The 19,805-nt window shown below is 32.9% G+C and overlaps 3 protein-coding genes and 1 long non-coding RNA gene across 4 annotated transcripts; 3 read left to right on the top strand and 1 right to left on the bottom strand.

The window, feature by feature from the left end:
- The first annotated feature begins 2,317 nt into the window (after positions 1 to 2,317).
- LOC11419298 (membrane protein PM19L) lies at positions 2,318 to 3,811 on the top strand. The gene is made up of 4 exons (XM_003619728.4): positions 2,318 to 2,540; positions 2,724 to 2,943; positions 3,529 to 3,574; positions 3,654 to 3,811. The coding sequence occupies exons 1-4, from the start codon at positions 2,429 to 2,431 to the stop codon at positions 3,747 to 3,749; spliced, it is 474 nt and encodes a 157-aa protein (XP_003619776.1). The 5' UTR covers positions 2,318 to 2,428; the 3' UTR covers positions 3,750 to 3,811.
- Positions 3,812 to 4,861: 1,050 nt separating this feature from the next.
- On the bottom strand, positions 4,862 to 8,266 carry LOC11422799 (hyphally regulated cell wall protein 3). The gene is made up of 4 exons (XM_024785553.2): positions 8,025 to 8,266; positions 6,872 to 7,443; positions 6,661 to 6,759; positions 4,862 to 5,302 (listed from the first exon to the last, which is right to left on the bottom strand). Exons 1-3 carry the CDS (start codon positions 8,119 to 8,121, stop codon positions 6,667 to 6,669), a joined length of 762 nt encoding a protein of 253 aa, XP_024641321.1. The 5' UTR covers positions 8,122 to 8,266; the 3' UTR covers positions 4,862 to 5,302; positions 6,661 to 6,666.
- Positions 8,267 to 11,865: 3,599 nt separating this feature from the next.
- Positions 11,866 to 16,040, top strand: LOC11418241 (uncharacterized). Its single transcript, XR_003012720.2, has 2 exons — positions 11,866 to 12,001; positions 15,663 to 16,040. It is a non-coding gene; the product is annotated as an uncharacterized lncRNA (long non-coding RNA).
- A 1,397-nt stretch (positions 16,041 to 17,437) lies between these two features.
- On the top strand, positions 17,438 to 19,298 carry LOC112422836 (uncharacterized). Its single transcript, XM_024786524.1, has 3 exons — positions 17,438 to 17,515; positions 18,061 to 18,475; positions 18,862 to 19,298. The coding sequence occupies exons 1-3, from the start codon at positions 17,438 to 17,440 to the stop codon at positions 19,296 to 19,298; spliced, it is 930 nt and encodes a 309-aa protein (XP_024642292.1).
- The last annotated feature ends 507 nt before the right edge of the window (positions 19,299 to 19,805 follow it).

Raw genomic sequence — 19,805 nt, forward strand, 5'->3', positions numbered from 1 at the left:
TGCTTTTATACATTTATCTTCATACCATTATTCTATTCAGTGGTCCAATTGTGTCGTGTGTTCCATTCAATATTTGTCTTAAACCTTTTATCTTCAGTTAATTGTTTTTCTTTATTTTCTTTCCCTTGGTCTTCTTTTGTTTTGGTCTAGACTTGTATATAACATGTACTCCTTTTCTGTTTGAGTAGAGGCTAGTTAAATTTAGTTTTGATTGACATAGGCTGTTGTTGTTAGGTCTATTGGCGAGTGTTAGCAACACTTACTCTAACAATTTGTTTTAAATACTCAGTCTATTATAATAATTTTATTGGTTAACATTTATGTAGGTCCCGCCAATTAGGAATGAATCTCTTTTATACTGAGATCTATATGAATTTCACTAAATAAGAGTGTTGTTAAATAAGAGTGTTGTTAGTACTTTACTAGGCGTATTTATCAGGCTTTGAAATCATATCGGGTTCTTCCTCCAGACCAAATTGGCGGAGTGTTTGCAATCTGAGTTTGTGGTCAAAATTTGGGGGTGTATAAATCAAAAGGTCCAAAAGTGGTCAATACATTGGTCTTCAAAAGTGGTCACTTTTTATGCTTGTTTGTATAAATCAGATATTTCTCGCGCTAACTGTGAAGATTATTTTTGAAGTCAGAGGGTTAAATGGTCCGTAATTTGTAAATCTCTTAAAAGTTTCAATACTTGAAAAAAAAAATTAACGCTTTTGTTAAAGATATATGATTTCAGGGAGAAAAAAAATTGAAGACTAAGAAAAGAGCAAAACACTTTTTTTTTTAGGGTTAAATTTTTATATTTACTTACTCTCCATGCGAACTACACATGTTCATATATCTTCTAAGACAACCGTAGTGTCAATTTAATTAATTACAAGTTTCCATCTTCTCAATTTTATTAAAAAAAAAAACTAAATTGAAAATGTGTAGTTTTTTTTTTTTTTTTAATCTAATAGGTTACCACTACAATAATAGGTTACCAAAATCCTTAACAATAATAGGTAACCACTGCAATGATACCTAAGGATTTTTTTTTTTTTGAACAAACCAAAATTAAATTATAAAATCAAACCAAATAGCAGTTCCCAAGCACAATATGTGCCTAGGTAACCACTACAGTACAACAAAGTATGTCAGTAATGGAAGGTGTAAAACAATAGTAGTTAGCCAATGCCCAAACAAGCTAAAGGGCTTGACCATCATCTCTGAGTGCCAAAAACAAACATGGTATTTTTGGTTTTCAGCCACCCTAGAGATAACAATTTAATCTTGTCTAACAGACGGGGAACTAAGGTCACAACATTATTGAACAACCGGTTGTTTCGTTCATTCCAGACAACCCAAGTACACAGAAGCCAAATTAGCTGCAGGAGCGAACATTTAGCTTTACCATGACCTGTCATATATGAAAACTGCAGCAAATGATCGGAAATATTATTAGAATCGACCCCAACGAAACCAATCCAGTCAGGCACATGTTTCCATAACGATGCAAAAGTTGAGCAAGAAAGAAATAGGTGTTTGGCCGTTTCAACCTGGCCACACCCTAAAACACAGAAAGTCGCTGATGTTGGGATAACCCCACAAACTCTTCCATTCTAGTTAATATTCCATGCGAGAATATGAACAAACTTATAGAGAATATATATTGGTAAACATCAATATTATGAATCATTCTTAAAAAAAAAAATCAATATTATGAATAAAGAAACAATTTTTCATTTTTTATTTTTAAAAAAGGAATCATGAAATAATATGTTGAAATGAAAAAGAATGGAATGTCGTTTTCAAAGAAATACTTTAACGTTGGAATATTAAAGATCAAGGTGGGGCTTCTCAATGCATCAAAGAAGTTCACGAGAATCTTAGGGGATGCCAAAATTCTAAATTTGAGTATAAGCTTATACATCAAATTATGACTTTTATTATCAATTGTTTGATCGAAGATTCAAAATAATAGAAACTGTGTAAGCTTTCTGAAAAGGCATTGGTGCCAGAATATTTTGAACTAAAATGGTTAAGAATATCACTTTTCTTGGAGAAGAAACAACTGAAAACTCCTTTGGAAGTTTGCATGTTGAGAAGGTATTGTAATTAAACAATCCTTGCAAATATGAGACAACTAAGAATCAAAGAATATTTTCTCATCTTGCCTTGTATGTGAAGTACAAAAACTCATCTTTACAACCCTAAACAAATATTTTAATCTAATAAGTAACCTTGTCAAGAAAAGAACCCGGTTTTTGTTCAATCCATTTTCTCATATAAGAAACTCTCTCTCACTAGTGCATAAAAACATGCATTTCCTATTCATTGCATTATAGATTTTCATTCACTACTTATTACACCCCGTAGTTCTTGTCTTTGATCCAAGTAGCACTTTCCTTATCCATTAACACTTAATACATAGTTTGGTTGGGAAGAAATGAAGTCCGTAGCCACACTTCTCTTGGTGCTTAACTTTTGCATGTATGTCATAGTTATAGGCATTGGTGCATGGGCTATGAATAGAGCAATAGATCATGGTTTTATTATAGGTAAGAAAAAATTTCATATCTTTCACATTTGCTAAATATTTTTAGGATGTCAGAAAAACAATGGAGACTCTATTGAATTTTCAGTAGCTATTTGCGTGGTAACGTGTACGTGTTCATGTGAGTTAGGGTTACCAGACCGGAAATAAAACTTCAGCATACTTATTTTTATATGAAATTACGCAGGTCCGGAATTAAATCTTCCAGCTCATTTTTCACCCATTTTCTTCCCAATGGGAAATGCTTCAACTGGATTCTTTGTTACAATTTCTTTGTTGGCTGGAGTAATTGGTGCTGCATCGACAATATCAGGAGTCAAACATATCTGTTCATGGACTGCTGAGAGCTTGCCATCTGCTGCTTCAATTGCTACCTTGGCTTGGACTCTTACACTGCTTGCCATGGGGTAAATTTCTCTCTTTGATCTACATTCTTCATGCAACCATACCTCCAAAAAAATAGTAAAAAATGGCAACCCGGTGCACTAAAGCTGCTCATACGCATACGCACGGTTCGTGAAGGGGTCTCACCATTTTAGTGTATTGTACGCAGTCTTACCCTATTTTTTACACAAGTAATAAAAAGAATTAAATTTGTATTTAGTCTCAGCAAAATGTAAAATAGTTTATTGATTTTATCCGTTCTATAGGTGATTGATAGACATACTTTTATCAAATTTCTATATACAAAAACTTTAATAAAACTATAAAAATTAAATGAGCATATTAAAAGGAATAAAACTTATTCAAATCTACTATACTATTGCATACTAACAATAAAATAAAATGATATTGCTCTTCTTTTATCTTACCAAATGCATGTTTGGATTGACGATGAATTTGATAAAATCATGGTAGTAGTGTGATTTTGTTCAAACTTCAAAGTGTAACTTTTGTCAAAATTACAGTGATTTTACCAAATTTGCTTTCAATTAAATCATGCACGAAATTGTGAAATTATATTGATATAACAAGAATTTTAACTTCTACAGATTTGCATGGAAAGAGATTGAGCTTCAAATTAGAAATGCACGTCTGGTAAGACAAGAAAAGAATCATTTAATAATTTTCTTGGTGACTATATATTTTTAACTCTTGAAATTTCCTCTTTTTGCAGAAAACCATGGAAGCTTTCATAATTATCCTTTCAGTCACACAGCTTCTCTACATAGTTGCTATTCATGGTGCTGCTGCATATAATATATATATTTGAAAGGTTTCTTTTCTTTTTATTTTGGTTGGCATGAGGGAACGCATGAATGATTGTATTGATTAATTTCCCTCTTTTTTTTATTTTATTATATCTTTGATTTATCTATTTTTATTTCTACGTGATTTGAATGATTGGATTTGTAATAACTTGAGATCATGTTGTTTCCAAAAGCAATAAAGAACATTATATGCATATTTCTACTTTTTCTTCTATCTTTCAAATTAGGAGATAAAGCTGTGACCATTCTCATAGCAAACATCATAAACTGCACAGAGGGTGATAACAATACCTAGCTGCATTTTTATGTCTTTTTACTTAGGATGCAGAAATTTGGAGGAGAAAAAAAGGTAGGGTAAAATAATTTTTATTTTCGAACAAATACTTTCAAATTTAATGATTTTTTTTTAATTTTTTTTAAATGATACTTTCAAATAGAATCCTTTCAATTTTTGTATCAAAAATATAGTTACGAAAGTTGTTCTAACTTATTGATATTTATCCACTTTGTGACAACTTAACAACTTTTTTGACCAATGAAAAGTGAGAAAAAAGAAGTTGTACCAAAAGTTGTCTAAAATGGTTGTTCAAATATCACTACTTTTTATTTAATGCATGGATGGAATGGACTAGTAGGGTGGGAATGGTTCGAATCTTCAACACTCTCACTTCTATGCATCTCAAAACTCAACACTGAGTTACCTTCTCATAAATTCATAACGATGGAATTATACCACATTGCCACCACATGACTGTTGGGAAACAACACATTTTCATCTTAGTCCATAACCAAATTTGCACGAACGTTCGTATGACAAGAAATTCTCAATCACAAAATGAGTTGATAAATCTTCACTTGCAAAAAAGAAAAAAAGAGCTTTAAAAGCTTGTAGATATTAATAGAAAGACTACACAAGAGAACTTCTACAAAAATTGAGATAATAAAGGCTAAAAGACATTTGAAGAGGGATAATCTTGACATGATTCCACCATATGTTATTCATCGTACTGCTAGGTACTATGATAAGGTAATCTCCTTTATGAAGTGTACATTCATAAATTTCATTCAATTCAAAGTGCACTATCAACATAGATCCTTCAAAAAAAAAAAAACATAGTTGTAACTAGAATATGCATAAGAAAATTATTTATGAAAGTTCCTAGGCCATACAAGTATTTCAATTCAATGGGCATATTGATCTAAAATCACAGAACTAACAATGTAGTTTGACATGCTCAAGGATTGAGCTCTAAATTGTTGTCAACACAATAACTCCAAAAACTTCCCTAGAGTAATGTAAACAAACCTTATATGATCATATACTTAGGCCTGATTGGCCATTATATTTTGGAAACTCTTAAGCTAGACACTCTACATCAAAATAACACAATGTTTTAACAAAGTCCGTCTAATTTGTTTGTTTTCGCTTTTGAGTTGTCTCAAGCAAGATTTCAGGAATTCAGTAGAAGAATTAAAAACTTGCATCAGTGAAAAGTGTCTCATGACGCCCTAACTTCCATTTTGACATTTAAGTTGAGATCCTCAGCTTGTATTTCTGCAAGAAAAGTAGAAAGCGGATATTGTCAACTGTAACACAATTTACAACGTCAAAATGTATACTGATACCGTGATAGACCATACAAAAAATCCCAAAAATATGCATTATCATAAAGAATATTGCAACTTGTTTGTCAAAAAAAATAAAGAATATTGCAACTTAAAAATCAATTGATTGAAACAACACACAGGACTATGAAGTAACATCTTAACTAATCATGAGTGCATATGAATATAGGATCAAATTGATTTAAGCGCTTCAGGCTCAAACTGCCTAATCTTAAGCCATATAAAAATGCACCAAGACTGTAAGGATTGCAAATTGCCATGCAAATTTAGCATTTTCAGTTCCAAAACAATGAAGTGTTTTCTTATTCCTTCATACCCTTCACGGCTCCACTGAGGAAAAATAGATAGTGATTAAAATGAAAAAATACAGCCACTATAAAAGCACCTGCATATTGATATCTAACACCATAAACTACTCTTCAAACTTTATCACGAGAAATGGAATTTTCGAAGACCCTGAGTAAGCTTGATGAATTCGAAGGAAACATTGAAAATAAGGACCGCTTTCGTTATTGTGTGACTATTAATTCCTCGATACACGATTGGCAATATGTGTGGTCACGTTATACAATTCCATTAGGAGCAGAACCAATCAATACATATTGAACAAATGTCCACTCTATACTTTCTCAATAAAATTCCCATGATACCAGCAGAACATCCTGCTTATACAGATTCTCAACTTGTACTACTTTTTACAATCAACATGGAAACATTATTGAAAAGCATAGAGATGACACGTACTCCGTATGCATTGCATTTGATTTTCATAGGACAGCAGCCAAGCACATTGCCAATTATGTTTTGAGAAATAACTAGTCACACACAACAATGAAAGTTATCCGTACTGTCGACGTGTCCTTTGAATTCATCAAGCTTACTCAATGTCTTCCAAGATGCAATATCTCGTGAAATTATTGAAAAAGAGTGTATTGCTGTTAGAAATCCGTCCCTAGTATTGCTAAGTGGAACATTGAATGACTGGAAGGGAATGAATTTGAAAACAATCCAAAACAAAATGCACCAAGTATTTGTAACTACTAACTAAAAATTGGTTCCGAGAATTGTGGCAAAATGAAAACACCACGAAACATCTCTCTTATAATTAATAAGTAACGAAACACCAAAACCAGAGCAGTTAAAAATTATGTAACAGGATAAGCAATTAAGACAGCCACAAGCAGGCATATAAGAGGTGAGCAATGACCACAGCAAGAACAACTTTATAAGTTAAAAGAGTCCTAACAAATATGACTTTGCACAGTAGAATAACATAAGAGGTCAAACCTGAAATTATCGATTTGAACCTGACAGAATTTCAAACATTCCACAGCAACTCAACCATGAAGTCTTTTTCACCAAATTTGGAGTCAAGCTTACTGAAGGCTGGATATCATATCAACAAAGAAAAATATAACCAAAATGAATTTTAAACACACAAACAAAAGACAATCCATAATTATGCGATGAAACATGTATACAACGGTAAATGCCAAACCTGATTTTTGGAGGATTTTGGAGTCTCAGAATTCTTAGTATGTACTGCACCATTAGTAAATTTATTTAATGGACTAGCAGATGATGGAGTTAACACTTTAATATCAGATTCTTTTGGGTTAGGCTCCTCGAAACTTGATGTTTTCGCATTCTCATTTGTTGAGGGATATACACTATCCTCATTCATCCTCCCAGCAAGATCAATCACTTCTTGAAGAGGGGCTACTGAATTCTCTAGAAATACACTTCGAGTGTTGCTCTTTTCTACCTCAGACACAGAAGCCGCGGTCTTAACTGAATTAGTAGAATCTTCAGCAGCTGATTTACTGCCAGTCTCTTTGACCGCAGCCATATTGGAAGGTGAAGAATCATCCGATTTAACAAACTCATCATCCTTTGAGTTCTTCTCAGCTAGGGACTCGCCATTTGAAATAACACCAGGGTTCCCACTCTCAAGACATGATTCCTTCGCAGACATGACTTCAGAAGCAATTGGTCGAGCAGCTGATGTGTGTGAATTATACTCTCCACCATCACTTCCTTTCTCATTTTTGGACTTCAAATCATCATTTCCTAACATTTTCATAGAATCAATCAAACTATCATCAACTAAAACCAATCTAATCAATATAAACCAAAATTCCCAATAAAAATAATACAAAGCAAGAACTATTAACATATACCCATCAACCCAAATTAACCAAAAAGACCCAAAACAAAATTGAATGAGAATAATTAACAAATACCCATGCACCCAAATTAACCAAATAGACCAAAAATTATGGTAAAAAACAAAACATGATAAAAAAACTGAATCTGACACAATATATAATTGAAAAGTACCCTTATATTATATGATTAATTGACAATTACACATGCACATGTTTTTATAAAGCTGTGTGTTTAATGCAAGTAAAAATTGATTTTAATTAAATTGACTTGAATGCAATGTTTGTGTTTAAGATGCATTCACTTAAAATTAAATTGAACAATTTTGAGACTTGAAAGCAAAAGCTACAAATACCAGCTTAAAACTGTAATCAATTCTAGAGGCAAAAACAATTCAATCAAACATGTCAGAATCAATTATAAATGTAAGTAATCACTTTTGCACAAAAATGAATCCAAACATGTACTAAACAAAAATGAGGTACCTTGAATAGGGTTGTTGGTTGATGAGAGGTTGATGTTGATGTTTTCCTTTTCCTTCTTGTTCCTGGCAGCTCTTCTCTTCTTAGGACCTGAAGGCATGATTTGAAGAATAGCTACAAATTTTGATTCAACTCAAAAATGTTAATTGAAATGGTTTTTGGCTCTATTGTATTTTGAATATATGTATGATACTAGGCGCGTGAAAAAGGTTAGATTTTGTTGTTTGTTTAGGTCATTTTCTCCCTTTCAAATATTCAAACTTTGGGACCAAATACAACTTTATAAAGAGTTTCTTTTAGTTTAACCGTAAATTTGAAATTCGATATCAACGGAGTGTGATTCATTGTAGTTTTACTCGACTAAATAGATTAGTTTTAGTTGTGATATTCAATTCAAACCAAATTTTAGAATCTAACCATAAGAGAATTTTTAAATTTGGACATTGTTGGAAATATAGAAAAATGAATATAGGAAAGGATTAAATTTGTAAAAATCATTTTTCTATGGAGGAAACTACTCAAATTTTTAATTAACTCATTTTGACCGTAAAAAAAATAATAATTCATTTTTAATCACTTGCCATCCTATTCAATCACTTTTAGATTTTGGGTCATCGTTTACTTTATAAAAATATTTTTTATTTTTCATTTTCTAAAATATTTGTTCATTAATGAGATGGTGTGAGAGTCTAGAAGTGATTAGTCGCTTTTTTAAAAAACAAAATTGAACGTTTGGTCCCTCAATTAATATCATATTTTTATTTTAGTCTCATAACTTTAAAAAAAATTCTTTTCGGTCCTTTAAATATGCTTTGAGGTTAGCTCAATTGATAGGGACATTGCATAATTTATGCAGAGGCTGAGATTCGAACCCCATATACCCCACTTCTCACATTTAGTTTGATCCATGTCAGTTAACTTTAACCACAAAAGTATTAGATGGAGCAACATTGTAGGTGGTCTACCTTAGACCTTATTAATTCTTTTAATTTTAACAATTTGATCTTTTTATCAAAAAGTAATTGTTAGATCACGAAGGTCCATTGTATCTTACGGTATACCATCAATAGATAATTTTTTCTCATTTCTTCATATTCATACTATCTTCATAAAAAATACAAAAGAAAAAAAAAACCCAAAAGAACTGATATATTTTTTGTGATTTGTGATAGATTTGTTTTTTTTCTTCTGGATTTACCATATTCAAGATCACTTTTTTTAGTTTGTTATTCCTCAGGTGGGTTGTGAGCTCGTCGATCTTTTATGCAGCTTACCTGACTCTCCTGCGCATGAGTTTTGTGGAATGGAAGAAATAATAGATTATTCAAGAACAAGTAAAGCTTCATTCACCAATTAATAGATAAAATCAAGTTGCATTCTTTTGGAGGATAAAGGCTACTCATGTTGATTTTGGTTTAAGCTTTCCTGTTTGGTTGTCGAACACGTTTGTTTGTTTGGATATCGGCTAATTCGTTTTTGTTTTGCTCCTTTTGATGACTTGTTTCCGTTGTAAACTTTGAGATCTTCTTTAGTACACCTTGTGTTAAAGATGACTCTCCTTTGGTGTTAACATATCTCATTTTTGCTTGTTAAAAAAAACTAAATTAATGATTCATAAATTTTAACATATGTTCTTGTGACTTAATTTAATTGATGGAGACATTGTATAATATATGCAGAGAATGGATTCGAACTTTTTACATCCCACTTAATCACTTTGAGAGGTAAATTTCTAGACATCGACTACAACACCAAAAAAAATTAAAATATTTAACATATGATATATTCATTAACGAAATACTAAATGTATTTAATAAATCCACAAGTCATAACTCAACTGATAAAAAAGTTAAAATTATTAGGTCAGACCTTGACCAAGGTTCGAACTCCAACTCATCCACTTATATGTGTACGTTTTAAGGTTATTTGTCATTTCGTCTATTAAAAAAATGTATTTAACCAATTATTTAGAAGTGTTACATAAAAAAATGTCTCTAAAGTTGTCTAAATTTGGTCTTTCGACTGACACAATGTGCATATGGAGATCATTATATGATATAATATTAATTAAAATCTTTTTTATAGATTAGGGACCACATACACATTTACGTGGGGATGGAAAGGGTGAAAACCTCATATTGAACTCAAGCAAACGCCCGCATAACAACGGCTATAAAATTAATTAAAATCTTAATAAAACAGTACTCAATAGTGATTAAAAATAAGTTAATTAGAAACAAAAAAAAATCTAAAATAATCCATAGTGATTTATTCATTTTTAACCAAAATATGACATTTATCAGAAGGATCATATTTATTTATTTTTAGGCAAAATAAAATATGTAGAGGGATCTCCAGCTGCAGCACCTTGAAATATATAGATAGAAAAAAAGTACAAAATAGAGGGACCCTCGAGGATAAAAGAAAAGAAAGAAAGAAAATAGAAAAAGGAAAAAACAAAATAGAACAGATGAAACAATCAGAATCTAGAGGAGCAACATTTAACCAAATTACTAGCAAGGCGAACGACGAGAAGCCCCAACCTTAAACCATTTGCTAGTCTCAGAGTGCTGCTTTAATTTCTTTTTCTTTTTCTTTGGAATCACCAACTGAAATTATTTATAGAGGTGAGTTAATCTAACTAACTCTATCCCCGTGAGCTTAACTCAATTGGTAGGGATATCGCATTTTATATGCAGGGGTCGGGGTTCGAACCCCGGATACTTCACTTCTCCACAATTAAATTGTGTGAGCTATAGCCACTGGGCTACTTGACAAAAAAAAACAAAAAAAAAAAACTAACTAACTCTTAACTATCCAACTAACCATAGTTTAGCTATCAACGGACTTTGCATATATTATGTGCATTGTCCTTACCAACGCTCACGAAAACTTAGTTTATTCAATATACTCTAATATATAGAGTTAATACATATTTTAATAATTATAAAATAGAAAAGCAAATATATGTCAAAAAATTAAATATAAACATTATTATTTATGATGGTCAAAAGAATATTAATTTTATAAATTATTATAATATTCATTTATAAGAAGTTGAAAACAAAATATTAAATTGATTTTGTGATATTATCTTTGTAACGATTCTTCAAAGAAAAAGATAAATATCAATGTTTCATTGTTATTGTAAACAACTTATAATTTAAGATAATATTTTTTTAGACCGAGGAAATACATTTTTAAGACCAATACGTCAAAACCATAAAGTTTTGGAATAAACCTAGGTCAAAGTCATAAATATATATATATATATATATATATATATATATATATATATATATATATTCCCTTCTTTAAAACATGTCGTCACGACACTAATTATATTTTGGATAATAGTCATTTTGTTATCTAAATATGTAATGAGTAGCAATATTAATCGTTAAATGTACCAAAATTTTAAATCATATTAATCTTTATAAGTACTTATTTACTCTCATATTAGTCTTGCTGTATTTTTCGGATGTCTTAAAAAAAAAAAGTTTCTATATAAAAAGAATTAATATCAGCATTGATACACTATTTTAATGTGAAAGACTATTTTACTAATATAATGAATAATGAAATACAATTTTAGAATTTTGATACATTGATGGATTGTTGCGACTACTTGTTGTTACACATCTTTTCTTGATAATAAGAATAATATAATAGTCTCCCTCAAAAAAAAAAAAGAATAATATAAAAGTCCTTGGTCAAAAAATAATGTTAATAATAGTCCTCTAAAAAATATATTAATATTAAAAAAATATATTAATATTAATTATAGTCCCTCAAGAAATAATTAATAATAGTAATAATAATTAAAAAAGAATATGAAAGAACATAACACACACTCTCAGCTTCACCCAGCTTCCAAATTTCCCTCCTTTCTCCTCTCACTCTGTCTGAACCAATTTACCAATCTTCCATGGCGTTTTCCATACCCAACTTCTCATTTCATGCTTCTCTGCTTCAAAAAGGTACCTTTTTTACTCTTCTCATTCTTACCCATTTTCTGTATTTCTCACACTCACTCATAGTCACAGGGTTTTGTTTTTGTTTGTGCTAAAACCTTTCAGTATTTAGAGCTTTTTATGTACATTTGATTTTCAATATGTTAGTAGTTCTCATTTGATTGGTTTGGTTATCTTTATTTGCTCAATGTTGTTGCTAGACCATACAATTTTTTTGGCTAAAGATTTTATTTATTTTATTCGTTGGTTATTTCTTTGATTAGTAAAGTGATTTTGGTGGTGGGGGCAGGGTTTTAAATAGCCATTGTGATAATGATTGCGGTCAAATCGGGTTTTAAATAGGGTTTTAAGTGAGGGTTGCGCCGTGATCTTTGATATTGTGGAGAATTGTGATGAAATGCGACCAATGTAGCCTAATCGTGGCCGCATTGTGGTTTCAGCAACATTAAAAAACTTTATGCCGTCGTCAATTAGGGTTTTAAGTTATGGTGGTTGTGTCGCTATCTCTGATAATGTAGGCAATTGTGATCAAATGTGGCCAATTTAGACTAATCGCGGCCACATTGTGGTTTCAGCAACACCAAAATCTTTTATGTCACGACCCAGATCGCGATTTCAAGGGATGGTGGTTGCGTCACGGACTATGAAATTACAAAAAAAAAAGTGTTCAAATGCAGCCAATGTAGCCTAATCGCGGTCTTGTTGTGGTTTTGGCGACATCAAAAACCTTTACGCCGCGGTCAAATTGGGTTTTATGTTTTGGAGTTCGCGTCATGATCTCTGATATTGTAGCCGATGTAGCCTAATCGCGGCTGCATTGTGGTTTAGGCAACATAAAAAAAACGTTATGCCACAGCAGCCTAGATTGTATTTTTGGACCTTTTGTTTAATACCCTAGTGAAGGGTTACTTCAATTTTTGTGATGTAAGAAACTCACATCAGTGGTTCTTAGGAAATTAATTGATGTGTCTCGTTATCTTAATGATTCGATTCATTCATCATGTTTCCTGTGAGGAGAGTTGTGTCTGTAGAGTTGTCTGTGAGAGAGTTGATGGGAATAAAGGTTAATATGTTACTTTGTTTTGCAAGCATACAGGGTGTATTTGTAATGCTATGAGTCATGGGGCCCACTAAAACTAATGTTTACATGAATCCTCTTTTTCCCCATTTGTTATCTTTTACTATATGTTTATGATTTTGCTTAAGATGTTAGAAATTGGTTACTTGGTGAACAACACTTGGAAGGAAGCTTACAATCTTTGAAGATTGCATATACTTATTTATACTGATTTTGCTATATCTTTTAAAATTATACTGACAAGCTTTTAAGGCAATAGTGTAACGATGATTGTTCAATTAGGCCAAGCCTTCACTTCTAGTTCTACCTAACCAAGAAATTGGTTCCAAAAACATGAAATTAGGACAAGCCTTCACCAATACATCTGCTGCTATTGATAACTCTATTCCACCCACCCTAAAGCCATTGCAAGTCCTGACCAATAATATATGAATTAGATGGCTTTTTAGCCTAGAGTATTGAATATTTGTAATCTTATGTGGATTGTAGCGAATGGGTGTGTGCACACATACACAATGAATTTTGAAATGGAAAGTACTTACTTTGATTGTCATAAACTACTTACTTTTATAATCTTTCTGAATGATATAGACCAATAGTTTCCTAAATGTGAATTATCCTTAATGCTACGCCTTGTTGCATTATCATGAATAGCATTCTTTTCAAGATTCTCCAGTTTTGAACTCTTCAGATATTCTCTTTTGCATTCTTAAACCAATACATTAACCGATAAGCTAGAAGTTCCTCCTGGTTTCATTATATTCTTTTCATCTTTCTGTTAGTCTAGAGATGGGAATTTCGATCTTGAGTTCATATGGAGTGTTTTCTTGTAAATGCTTCTCTCGTTTTCTTACTCATACCTGATTTTATCCTCAATAAAGCGATTTGGAAGTCAAAAGGTTCTTTTGAACTCAATGATAGCAGTGTTGTTAAGTGGCTGCCATGGTGGTATGGTGCAGTGGTTTTCTAGGAAAAAGCCATATAATGGCTATAGAGTTTCTGGTTTCTCGTGGCAGCTTAGGGCGGCTGCTTTTGCCAATGTAGTTTTGGCAGTGACTGCGGATATTGTGGAAAAAGCAACAGTTACCATGGTTATCAGTATCTTACGATACATGCAAGTCATATCTCGATTAGATGGAATGCTAAATTCAATTGATATGAATCTCTAGTGTGTATCTATTTCGAACATGAATCTCATTATGAGTTCCGACACATTTTTAAAAATAAAAAAAAATCATAACTAGCCCACCAAAATTGGCACCGGGGAGGATCGAACCTAAGACCTTAAGAGGAGCACACACCAAGGTCCCAAGCCAACACCATTAGACCAACCCAAACCTAGGTCCCAAGCCAACACCATTAGACCAACCCAAATGGGTTAGTTCCGATACATTATAATGAATATTGACTCACTATGATGAATCCTAATTTCTTTTAATGACAGCCTAAAGTTAATGTAGCGAGTCAATTTCATGTAGCCAAGCACTTTTATTTTGCCATTCGATCTATGACTCGAATCTTGAATTATTTTGAATTTAGTAAATGATTTTTTAGCATATAATTATGCTATCACTTTTTTATACTTAAAAATGTTATACTTATATTGTTAATGTATCATACAATTCATAATAAAATTCGGTTCATAATTCGGAAAGTAGGTCTGCCAATGCACAATTTGCATCTCGATTCAATAACCATCGGTTACTATTTTTCTATTTTGTTTGAAAAATAAAATTTAAGAATCTTTGACAGTTCAGACCCCACTCATCATGCTTTGAATGTGGTCCAAACATCGGAACACTAAACATGCTTTGCTCACGTTATATGCGTTCATGTTTTCTATTTAACTAAACACCTCCACCATCTCTCTTGCATATATAGGAGACCATTCCCGAGTAACTATTCATCTTTGGAAAATGAATGTTTTGGTTTTCTCAGGTAACCTCTATGTTCCTGTGTCTTGGTTTCTTTGGTAACACCTCTTCATCTGATCTTTCATCTCCTATCATCCTCTGTTTCCTCCATTTCTCTTTATTCTCTTAATCTATTTCTTCTCTTTCTATTCCTCCCTGTTCTGAGTTATCGTTGCATTCTCTTCATATTTGTTAAGTGGTTTTCACTTCTCTGTTTGTTATGCCCTCTTTGATAATTTGTGTGTGTATTATTTCCATCAGATGCGATGTGCCTTTTCCGTAGTCTACAGCGCCGTCTGCATATTTATATGGCAGATTTTTTGCTTTCCTTTAGGAGTCACCATCCACCATTAATAGCATTGGATAGCAATAGTCAATAGGATTCATTGACGGTCCAAGTCACTTCCCCCATAAGTGCTATGGTGACTTAGTAGATCACAGGCAATGACGGATCTATGAAAAAAAGTGAAGGGTGAAGAAAATTTCTCCCTCAATATGATTAGTATATCGGTAGTAGTAGTAGTGTTGTGTTATGGTTGTCGCTGTTTTTCTCTTTGAAGCCAATAATATGATCTTGATTTTCGCTTTCTTGTCATTACTTCTTTTTTATTTGCTTACCATTTTGTTTTGCTTCATCTTTGAAAATTTATCCTAACAACTTTGTCATGAATTTTAGGTTTGGAGAAAGCAATGGTGCCTGCTGCAAGGATTCAATCCTGCTGCAGAAGGCATGAACAATTTATTGTCATTTAAAGGTCTTGAAGCTCTGGATTAATATTCCAAGAGTTTGGAATTTGGAATGAAGCCATCGGTCCGGATATTTTAATGAAAATGTATTATATTAAGTTTATGCTTCTACATTATTATTTGATGTAGTCTGGTTCAATCATTTTTGGCACATCAATTTGGCACCAATGGTGACCTCTTGAACTTGTCAAATTTACATGCATTTTTTTTTCTCTTTTGTTCTCAGTACTTTCAGCATTATAAGGTATCTTCCATTTACTATAAATACATTACCATTTTAAGAAATAATTTATATTTACATATCCAATGATTGTTATTACAGTAATGGTGTTTGTATGAAATCGATATGAAAAACAGATTGAACAAAGCTGGATCGGTTACTTTACTATTTACTATGCATGAGAGAGAATAATAAACGCACGCATCACTCCTTTCTTTGTTTCGGGTGTAGTGTAGCCGTTTCGAAACATTTAACATTTCCAATGTATATGTGAGTCATGCATGCACTAGACTTGGAACTGAACTCTTTCACCTTTTTTTTCTCTGGAATAATTTACATTAATAAAAATTTGTAAAAGCAAATTACCATGTTATTTTGTGTTATTCAATTTGAATCAGTTAGTTCAATAACCAATAACATTTAAATTAGATTATTTTTAAAACATTTTTATGAACATAAGAGGCCATATGGAGCAGCTTCTAAACTGAGGTGGATTGTGAACTATCTTCTGCTGCAATTTTATGCAGCTTCTTCTGCTGTTGTCGATGTTTCTTCTTTGAGCTGATTACTTGCGCAAGCAAGGTCTCTATTTCACATCCTGTAAGGGTCTCGTGCTCCATAAGAGCATTCGCCAATGCATGAAGTTTATCGTTGTGTGAGGTCAAAACTCAAAATAGCTTTTGCATTGATATATAAGTCTTTTCCAGCAATAGCTTTACCTCTTTCTCGATAAGAAGCTCTGTTTCTGAGCTCAGAATCATCAAGCATCTGTTTATGGCTGATACTTAGTCTTATTCTTCTTCACAATTTGTGGAGTTTCATTTTCATTGATTGCAGATAATAATTATAATTTGAAATAATGGAATGTGAATCATAGTATTAGTTGTATGTGCTAGGACAGTAACACTACTAATTTGAAGTAAATTAAGGCCTTTGCTAATGAGTGAAGGTAAATACTTCATTTAATCTACCCCTTCAATTTAGAAATTCTCAAAATTTATCATCCAAATATTATAGTTTACATTGAAGAATTTGAATTGCCTTATATAAATAATATAAGGGTATGTAAAAATTTCTATTTAATATAATTTCATTGGATGCATGTAGAATTTCCCATCAATACATAAACATTAATCTCAAAATACATTACCTCACAGAATCGACTCATTCAAATACACGGCGTTTGTTTTGGGGAAACACAAATTATTCCCAGGAATAATATACTCGGGAATGAAAATATGAAAATTTGATTCCTGGATATTTGTTAAAAAAAGTGTTTAATTTGGCGAATAACTTGACATTCATGGGAAAATTGAAAGTTACAGTTTTCTTTTTTAAAATCTATGCAAAATATCATGGGAATGCACATTCCCATCTCTTTACATGGGAATAAGTTCATGGGAATAATGGAAGTTATGGGAAGTTACTTCATTCTCAGGAATCTTTATACCCAGGAATAATTTTTTCTCAGCCTCATAACAAACATGGGTAATCATTCCCTAACCATGTATTCCGGGAATATCATTCTTAACCTTGAAACAAACACCCCCAAGGCTTATGAGGTTTGCTAAAAAAACACTACTCAATGTTTGTGTCGTCTTTAAAAAGTTTGTTTATCCCAAATATAAAACACTCTACAAATGATTTAGTTTACATGGTTAATAAACTCATCATATATAGATGTTTGGAAGAACTCAAGTTTAATTCTTAACTAAAATAATTATTGATTAAACTTTATTTATTTCCTATCAAACTTCACATTACTAGAATTTTTCACATGAAAATTAAAGGGTTAACTAAAACAAATAAGACATACAGTTGAAGATCTCCATGTTTCTTTGTCTTTGCGATAAACTATAACAAACATCGCTTATTTTTAAAGTACCACTTAAAATTTTTATTTTGATCAGAGATGCTCATAGAACAAGAAAATATACACAATCACTTCATTCTTATTTTTTAAAGTTTAATTAGTATAAAAAATTTCAATGCACAACTATTTTACACATACATAATGATGTGTTGCCACATCAATTAATGAATATGACAACGCATGTGTTTTCATATTTATTAATTGAGTATGTCGTTCCCGACGTTGTGGTGAAAGTGGATTAAAGAGTGCGTTGGTACCGCTACTGCCTCAGTTCTTGTGAATGGTAGTCCTACCGATGAGTTTCCTCTTGAACGGGGTTTACGTCAGGGTGACCCTTTATCTCCTTTTTTATTTTTATTGGCAGAAGGTTTGAATGTGTTGATGCAAGCGTTGGTAGACGCAGGAATGTTTACGGGGTATAGTGTGGGGCGCACGGCTCTAGTGGTTGTGTCACATTTACAATTTGCTGATAATACGATTCTTATTGGGAATAAAAGTTGGGCTAATGTGCGGGCACTGAGGGCTGGTCTCGTTTTGTTTGAAGCTATGTCGGAATTGAAAGTAAACTTCCATAAGAGTTCTCTGGTAGGGGTTAATATTAATGATTCGTGGTTTTCAGAAGCGGCTTCTATGTTGGGTTGCAAAGTAGGTAAAATCCCGTTTCTCTATTTGGGGCTCTTGATTGGGGGTGATCCGCGTTGATTATTGTTTTGGGAACCTGTTGTTAATCGTATTAAAACTAGATTGTCTGGTTGGCAAAGTCGGTTCCTTTCTTTCGGATTCTTCTAAAGTCCGTCCTGACTGCTCTACCTGTCTATGCACTTTCCTTTTTCAAAGCTCCGTCAGGTATAATCTCTTCCATTAAATCTTTGTTAAATAAATTTTTTTGGGGAGAGGGTGAGGATAAAAGAAAAATTTCTTAGATTAGGTGGGATACTTTGAGTCTGAGGAAGGAGTATGGAGGGTTGGGGGTTACGAGGTTAAGAGAGTTTAATGTTGCTTTGTTAGGTAAATGGTGTTGGCGGTTGTTACTAGATAGGGAAGCTTTGTGGCGAAAGGTGTTGGTGGCTAGGTATGGTGTGGCGGATGGAGGTTTGGAGGATGGAGATTTGGAGGATGGGGGTCGGAGTTGTTCTTCGTGGTGGAGGGAGATAGTGAGGATTAGGGATGGGATATGTGAGGGTGGAGAGGGCTGGTTTGGGGCGTGTGTTAGGAGGAGGGTGGGTGACGGTGCTAAAATAGATTTTTGGCGTGATCGTTGGTGCGGTGATGTTCCACTGTGTGACCGTTTTAGTCGCCTATATGACTTGGCTGTTAACAAATCAATCACAGTTAGGAATATGTTCTTGTTGGGCGTGGACGTGGGTGGGGAGGCGTTGCGGTGGCGTCGACGGTTGTGGGCTTGGGAGGAAGAGTTGGTAGAGGAGTGTAGGGTTGTATTACTAACAGTTTCCTTGAAGAGTGACAAATAGATGGCTATGGTTACCAAATCAGGATGATAGGTATTCTGTACGTGGAGTCTATGACATGCTGACATCACAGGAGCAGCCCTAGTTACATCAAAATATGGAGTTAATTTTGCATAAACAGGTTCCTATCAAAGTCTCTATCCTTGCTTGACGACTTCTTAGGGATCGGTTACCTACAAAAAATAATTTGGCAAATCGTGGCATTTTACCTTTGGAGGCGCGGTTGTGTGTTTTTGGTTGCGGGAACGTTGAAGATGTTAATAATTTGTTTTTGTCTTGTCCAACTTTTAGTGCCTTATGACCATTGGTGCGGGCATGGCTCGGAGTGGTAGGGGTCGACTCTCAATCAACTTCAGATCATTTTTTGCAATTTATTAATTATGCAGGTTGTTCGAGAGGGCGACATTCTTTTTTCCACTTGATTTGGTTGCTTTGTGTTTCGGTGTTGTGGAATGAACGTAATGACATAATTTTTAGAAATAGACAAAGCTCTTTGCCACAAATGCTAGA

This window comes from Medicago truncatula, chromosome 6, assembly GCF_003473485.1.
Source record: "Medicago truncatula cultivar Jemalong A17 chromosome 6, MtrunA17r5.0-ANR, whole genome shotgun sequence".
Taxonomy (NCBI): domain Eukaryota; kingdom Viridiplantae; phylum Streptophyta; class Magnoliopsida; order Fabales; family Fabaceae; genus Medicago; species Medicago truncatula.

Excerpts from the sequence above, each read along its gene's own strand:
- LOC11419298 (XM_003619728.4), top strand. The coding sequence starts at position 2,429 with ATGAAGTCCGTAGCCACACTTCTCTTGGTGCTTAACTTTTGCATGTAT. Across the intron at positions 2,541-2,723 it reads AGATCATGGTTTTATTATAG|GTCCGGAATTAAATCTTCCA; the intron begins GTAAGAAAAAAT and ends GAAATTACGCAG. Across the intron at positions 3,575-3,653 it reads AAATTAGAAATGCACGTCTG|AAAACCATGGAAGCTTTCAT; the intron begins GTAAGACAAGAA and ends CTCTTTTTGCAG.
- LOC112422836 (XM_024786524.1), top strand. The coding sequence starts at position 17,438 with ATGGGTAATCATTCCCTAACCATGTATTCCGGGAATATCATTCTTAAC. Across the intron at positions 17,516-18,060 it reads ACACCCCCAAGGCTTATGAG|TGGATTAAAGAGTGCGTTGG; the intron begins GTTTGCTAAAAA and ends TTGTGGTGAAAG. Across the intron at positions 18,476-18,861 it reads TATGTTGGGTTGCAAAGTAG|ATAGGGAAGCTTTGTGGCGA; the intron begins GTAAAATCCCGT and ends GGTTGTTACTAG.
- LOC11422799 (XM_024785553.2), bottom strand. The coding sequence starts at position 8,121 with ATGCCTTCAGGTCCTAAGAAGAGAAGAGCTGCCAGGAACAAGAAGGAA. Across the intron at positions 7,444-8,024 it reads AACCAACAACCCTATTCAAG|GAAATGATGATTTGAAGTCC; the intron begins GTACCTCATTTT and ends TGAAAATGTTAG. Across the intron at positions 6,760-6,871 it reads CAAAATCCTCCAAAAATCAG|CCTTCAGTAAGCTTGACTCC; the intron begins GTTTGGCATTTA and ends TATGATATCCAG.